The sequence below is a fragment of the Egretta garzetta genome, unplaced genomic scaffold (genome assembly GCF_000687185.1).
Source record: "Egretta garzetta isolate BGI_Z169 unplaced genomic scaffold, ASM68718v1 scaffold356, whole genome shotgun sequence".
In the NCBI taxonomy this organism is placed as follows: Eukaryota; Metazoa; Chordata; class Aves; order Pelecaniformes; family Ardeidae; genus Egretta; species Egretta garzetta.
In genome coordinates this window covers 416,182-422,783 of record NW_009260019.1, presented here as the reverse complement: position 1 = coordinate 422,783, position 6,602 = coordinate 416,182, and the positions used below count along the sequence as shown (strand labels likewise).

General features: G+C 63.5%; 1 protein-coding gene across 1 annotated transcript in view; it reads right to left on the bottom strand.

The window, feature by feature from the left end:
* LOC118452496 (zinc finger protein 335-like) overlaps window positions 1-2,538 on the bottom strand; it is a gene marked incomplete at its 3' end in the record, with an annotated part of 5,178 nt that extends 2,640 nt beyond the window's left edge. Inside the window, exon 1 of the mRNA XM_035896145.1 lies at window positions 2,437-2,538. Coding sequence (XP_035752038.1) covers window positions 2,437-2,538 — 102 coding nt within the window. The remainder of the gene's footprint in view (window positions 1-2,436) is intronic.
* Between the last annotated feature and the right edge of the window lie 4,064 nt (window positions 2,539-6,602).

The following is a 6,602-nucleotide window of genomic DNA, read 5'->3' as shown; positions in this document are numbered from 1 at the left end:
GGACCCAGCTAGGGCCACCCTTCCCCGGAGCGGCCCTGGCCGAGCTGCGGGGGCCTCTGCCCTCCCCTTCCCCGCGGGGGCCCGGGGGCCGCACTGTGCTTTTTCCCCCTCGTTCTCCGGTGCGGGAATGGTGCCGGGGGGTGCTCTAGGTTTGCCCTGTCTTACAGAAGCCAAACTTGCCTCTTTTGACGGCAGTTCTGCAGCTGAACAGCAGCCATCTTCCTCTGCTCTATCGCTAGCCAAACCGCCGTCTGGGCTGCTGTGCGCCCTTCTGCAGGGGGCGGCGGGGCCCGGTTGGGCAGGCCCGGGGCGGCTGCGCTGGCTGGAGGCAGCACCTCCAGCGCTGGAGGCACACGAGCCTGGGGGCTGCTCTGGGCTGGCGGGGGGCGCCCAGCACACTGTGGGCAGTGGAGCTTTGCCAGCACCTCCTGCTGCCGCCGTGTCCCCATGGGGATGTGATCGGGAGCCTGCTGCTGCCCCAGCTCTCCAGCAGCGTCGTTGAGTGTGGTGGCGTTGCTGTCTCCTCCAGCCGAGGTCAGCTGTGGAGGGAGAGCCTGGGCTCGGCCTCTTCTGGCCGAGGCCCCTGGCCCAGCTGGCCCCTGCTCCGCACTGACGTCTTTAGTGAACGCCTGGCTTGGGTGGCTCCTTGCTCTCACTGGTGTTTTCTCATGTTGCAGTGCTCTACTGAGAAAGTCTCATCCTGTTGTTTTTCGTGTTGTGCCTGCGCTTTTTTGGGGCAGGGACATGTTTGGGCTGAACCTGGCTGCTCAGCCCCTGTGGAAGGGACGTGCTTGCTGAATGAGGGGGCCAGGGCTCTGCATCCGGGGGCCGCTAGGACTGAGCCAGCCCGCAGTGCGGCTCTGTCCAGAGCAGGTCCGGGCAGGCAGTTGCCTCGTCTCGCTGACCAGGACAGCCGGTACGGAGCTGGTGCTGACGTGGTGCCAGCTGCAGAAGGACAGACAGTGTCTCATCTGGCACAGTCTATGAGTGCGGAGTTAGCCTGCCAGAAACCCGAGTGGATGGCTGTTGGATGAGCAAGGTGGGCTGGAGCAGCGCTCTGTGTTGTGTGGTGGCAGCGCTTCTGGTCCGGGGCGGTGGCTGGATTCATCCCCCCTCAGCCCAGGGCTCAGCTGTGGGGCTCTGTGGGTCCCTCGTGTCCATCCAGCACCTCCTGCCCCGGGTGAGACTTCCTGGAGGTGCCGTGTGCCCAGTAGAGGCAGCAGAGGAGCTGTGGCTGAACTGCCAGCCTGGTGCGCATGCATCTTCCACCTCTTTTTCAAGCTAATTAAATAGATCCTTAATAGGCCCTCATCTGTCATGGGGTGACAGCATCAGTGAAGCCCACCCCCGGGCTGGCTGCGCGAGTGTTCCTCCTGCACGCAGCTGCCTGCTGCGATCACCCTTGTGGAAGAAGCCGAGAGAGACCAAAGGGTTGGGGTCTTTTTTTTCCCCATTGTTCCTCTTTGGCTCTGCAGCTGCTGGGGGGGAAGTGGAGCCAGGGAGGACACGGGGGGCTCCTGTGGGCAATGTCGCCTCGTCCATGTCCTCTTGCCATAGCTCATGCTGGAGGAGCCCGGCAGCCTGTCACCGGCCAGGGGCTGGCTCCGTCTGTGGGCTTGGGGCGTCGTGTGCTCCCTGTTGGGGGAAGCTCTACATTTCTGTCAGGGGGTGGGCCGGAGGAACCCCTAGAAAAAGCTGCCTCCCAGGTAGAGGAAACGGGATGGATTTCTGTCGGGCTGGCGGTTTCCTCTTTTTGCCTTCAGTCAGCTGCTGCCTGCGACAAGCAAAGGATTTTCCTGACGGACAATGGTTCCAGGGCAAAGCAGCCTGACCTCTGGGAGCCACAGGGGCTAGTGTGGCCCCTCCTGATGCTGGCTCGACTGATGGAAAGTTTACCCTGCAGAGATACCCTATGCCCTCCCTCTCAAAGGGTTGCACCAGCCAGAGCTTTGCTGAGATGGGTAACCTGCTATTTTTAAAAATGCTGTGTGCCCCCAAGCAGGGGTGCGTGGAGAATTTCCAAGCCAGGCAAAGCGCAGCTCCTCTCTGATAATGCTCTGCTGTTGCGCCTCCTGTGCTTGAAATCATTCCAGGGCCAAAGAAAACAAAGAAATCTCGGCAAGAGGCTTAAGAGAATCCAAAAATGGATGCGGCATGCATTGGATGGGTGTCCAAATATCTTAGTGGGGGGAGCGCCAGGTTAAAGGCCTTTTGGGAATGGGCTGAGAAGACAACACAAACGCTTGTGCCTGGAGAATAAAGCGATAAGGCTGGAGTGGGGTATGAAGCTGATCTTTAACAGGCCAGCTGATCAGCTGCACTGACAGGCTGTCCCAGGAGGTGGGAGGTTTCCCAGCTCTCCAGCCTGGATACGGCACTTGGAATGAGCTACAGCCAGACAAGCTGCGCCTCGGGGCAGAGCGAGGGCGTGCTGACCGGGGGACCCTGGTTGGGGTCCTGCTCTCGCCAGCGCCCCTCGGCCGTGCTGACCGGGGGACCCTGGTTGGGGTCCTGCTCTCGCCGGCGCTCCTCAGCCATGCTACACTGTGCCCTGTCCCCATTGCTGGTTTGTTGGCCGCGCTGACCCACCCGTGGGCTTGCCCTGCTCCCACAATAGCTTCTCCATGAGCTAATGGCCTTGGTCAGTGTCCCAGAATAGGTAGTGGCTTGTGCTGAGTGCGGTGCCCAGGGCTGCACCCCTCCAGCCCCCCTGCACCCCGAGCCCCCAGACTTCCACAGTCAGTGATTTTGTCATCCGTGCTGTTTATTCCTCCTTGTTGCCGTTTTTCTTTTTAAGGGAAACGTTGCTGGTGATGTTTGTGTAGCTGCAGGGCAATAATCCACATCAACCAGGCTCGTATTTATATCCCACCTGGGAAGGGCAGTTGCATCAGCACATTTTGTAAAATGTTGAGCAAAACAGCCCTTGCTGCAGGAAATGGGTTTTTCTTCATGCCGATTGCTTCACCGCTCAGCTCCTTCCCAGCAGCGGTGGCTCCTGAAGAAGGCGCCTGGGGCTCTCCTGGGGCACTGCTGGGTGCTGGGGTGGCAGCACGCCGGGACAGCTTCCCGCCGGGCACCGCTCCAGCCCCTCTGCCGAGTGCCGGGGGCTTGCTGGGCCACTGGCGCTTCTGCGAGTGCAGCCTCCCCCTGGTGCTGGCTGCTCCTGCCGGGATTGCCGCTTCCCAGGGGAGGGAGTGCCACAGGATAATGCCCTGTTTTCTGTGACCACCAAGGCTGCGGCCTGAGCCGTAATGCCACCCTTGGGCTCGGGCAGGGCGCTCCCGAGACAGGCAGGAGCCGCTCCCAGCTACTCCCCAGGGGCTCAGAGGAGCTGGCAAAGCCTGCAGCGAGGCCACTTGGATCCTCGCAGGGTCCGCTTGGCAGGAGGTGGCCTGCTGGCCCTGGCTCTGCCTAGCCTGGCTGGGCTGGGAGGTGCTACCGGCGGCTGCGCCATGGGCGCCCAGGGGCTGCGCTCCAGGCCAGGCAGCGTTGCATGGTGGGGCCGGCTCCAGACAGAGCACCCAGCCCAGCCCCCTGCCAGTGCCCCCGCTACCGCTCCGCTGGGCGCTCCTGCCTATGGAGGGGGCACTGTGCCCTCCTCGCGTCCCGCTGCCTCCTGGGCCCTCGCTGCCCACCGTCCTGCTCACGGGCTGGAGCCGCCGTGGCGCCGAGCTGTGCCCTATGCTGCCTGTCCTGCGTGTCGCGTCTTGCGCCTGGGTCCGAGCCATGGCTGCCATTCCCCCAGGGCTTCAGGACCATCGACGGCCTTTCCAGGATGTGTTTGGAGCTGCTGAAACGCAAACGGCCACGGCTGCAGCCCCTCCTCGCCTGCCAGAAGTGCTGCTGCCGGTTGTTTTTTTTCCCTTCTGGAGGGACCCTGTGGCTTCCTTCCCAGAACCTGAGACCTCGGAGCCACGGTCCAAGGCCGCCGGCTTCCACCCTCTCCTGCGCTGCTGATTCATCACTGCTGGTTAGTTAAAAAAGGGTAATCAGCAAATTACTGAAATATAAGTAAAATAAACAAGGTGGGCAGGAGAACTGTGTGTGTGTAGCGGGGCCCTGGAGGCCTCGAACGCGCGCTGTGCCGGGCTGTTCCCATCGCCTGCGCGGGGCTTCGCCCTGCTGAGTGCCCGTGGAGCAGGGGGAGCTTGGTGACCTGGCGCTGCCCGTGGCCAGACCCCTCAGTGGCTCTCGCACAGCAGCGGTCCTGAGCCCCACCAGGCAGCGACCAGCTGTGGTGTTGGTCTGGCTGGTCCCCCTTGCGCCGCAGAAGGGGGTCGCCAGGGCTGAGCGGGTGGGCTCCAGGGCTGCTCTTGGCCACATGGTGCTCAGAGGCACCCGCAGGGCTCAGGGCACGGCAGCTCCCCCAGGGCTGGCAGCTCTTGCCCGGGTGCTCTCCAGCCCTCCTCCGCCCTGGCAGCATGGCAGCTCTCCATCCCCACTGCTCCCGCAGCCTGGTGGCTGCCTTCCCCCCTCCCGTGGCACCCATGCCTGCAGAAGAGGTTTTAAGAGGCCCCGAGGGGTCGTGCGGCCCCGGCAGCTCCCCAGCTGGCGGCCAGGCCGTTTGCCATTCCTGGGGCTGCCTGGGTTTTGTCCATATGCCTGTGTTGACAACTGAGCTGCTCTGAATTAATTTGGCAGCGAGCGTTAGAACAGTTGTCAAATGTTTTACTGAAATCCGGGCATGTTGCATCTACCACTCTTCCTTCTGCTTCTTGTAGTTTACAATTAAATACAACCAGTTTTGCCCATATTTCACCTTCTACAAACCCCCGCTTCTTATTCCCAAGCCGTCTCGTCACTGAGAGCCGGCGGGTTCCTGGTGCCGTGCTGTCCCCTCCACGTACCGGACGGGCAGGCAGGTTTGCCGTCATTGTCACAATTGCTGCTGTTCCCGTTTTAGCAGGCAGCTGCCGTGCCCATCTCACCACCGGGGAACAAAGTGCTGCCCACCCTTGCCATGCCGTGCCTCAAGGAGCCTGTGGCCGTCCAGCCCCATCCTGCCCCGCTCCCCTCCCGGCCCCCGCTTACCCCCTTGGGGCGCAGGAGGTGGCCCCCGTGGGCCTGATCCAGCAGGTCACCCTGGAGGGGATGGCCCCAGGTGGCTGAGGGGGTGATGGCAGCGGGGCTGCCTGTGGACACTCCTCCCCAAAGCCACAGCAGGTGACAAAGCCTCGGTGCTGCCCCGTGCAGCCCATGGGAGCCGAGGCAGCCCCGGGCCCTGTGTCCCTTGCATGTGCTCGAGGGCACCGCGGCACCGTGCCTGGGTGGTGGGGAACATTTGGTAAAACAAAAGCTGGTCAAAGCCAGAGGCAAAAGCTGGGACGGGAGATGAGGTCCAAGGGACGGGAATGAGTATACGGCAAATCAAGTCATGAAACACAAGAGCCCCATGGTGTCTGGAGCTCTCGCGCCCCTTTTCAATGGCCCTGGGGCTGCCTGGGGCTGTCAGGATCTTTGCACCACGCTCTGGCAGATGGGACGGTCGGGGCTGTTTTCCCTCCAAACCGGGCACCAAGGCGTTTTCAGAGGCTGACTCTTTCCATCAAACCCTTCCTGGATTTCCTGCCTCGAGGGCTTTCCAGCAGGCGGGAGCATGGTTCCCTCTCCATCCCGTGGAGATGAGCGGGGTGCAGGTGAGCACCGGGGTTGTGCTGTGTGGCGACGGCTCTGTGCAGGGGTCTGCGAGGCGCTGGGCCCCCTCCCAGCCGTCCCCGTGGGCCTGCGCCCAGCCGTGGCGCTGGAGGAGCAGAGCGCTGGCTGGGAGAGTCCTGCTCCAGCATCCCAAACGGATGGGGGTTCCCAGGGTGCGAAGGGGACGGGGGAGGCGTGGCAGGCAGATGGAGGGGGGATGTCCCAGCCTGATGCAGGGAGGTGACTGTGCCACCCACCTGGGTGCCCGGAGCAGGCGTGACGGATCCCTCCACCCGTCATGTGCAGTTTGCAGCTGGGATCCGTGCTGCCAGGCGGTGAAACTGCAGTGCAGGTTTCGGTGCCTGCAGGGCGGAGACGATCCGCCCGGCTGACGCCGGCTGCGTCACCCCCAGACGAGAGGCTGCGGAGAGCAGCAGCACCGGGGCTGGGGGGCTGCATGCTGCCCCCCGCCTGGGCAAACAGAGGCAAAGGATTTGCAAGAAGCTGGTGTCGAGGGGCTGGGGAGTTCCCCGGGTGAGGCAAAGGACAGGCAGGGACAGGCAGGGTCTGGCAGGGACAGGCAGGTGACGAGCAGGTGCATCCACAGAGCAGCGGGCTGGCGGGGAAGGCTGCGGGGCTGGGGACCCACCGTGCCGGGAGCCCCGCGGGGCTGTGGCATGTGGCGCGGTTTGCCAGGAAGGGTCCTGGGCCCAGCTGGAGGATGTGATCCCAGCCCACGCACAGCCCGGCGTCGGGGCAGCAGCTACGGGAAGTGTGTGCAGGAATGTTGTTTCTGTCTGGCGCCCTTCAGCACGAGAATGGGGCTTCCAAGCTTCTGATGCAGAGCTGCTCCCTGAGCCTTCGGTCCTGCTCCTGTGCCGCGTCCCCCTGCCCGGGACACCGTGCCATATGGAGGGCTGGTGCTGGCCGTGGCAGCTGGCACAGGGGCGGGCTGCTCGGCTCCC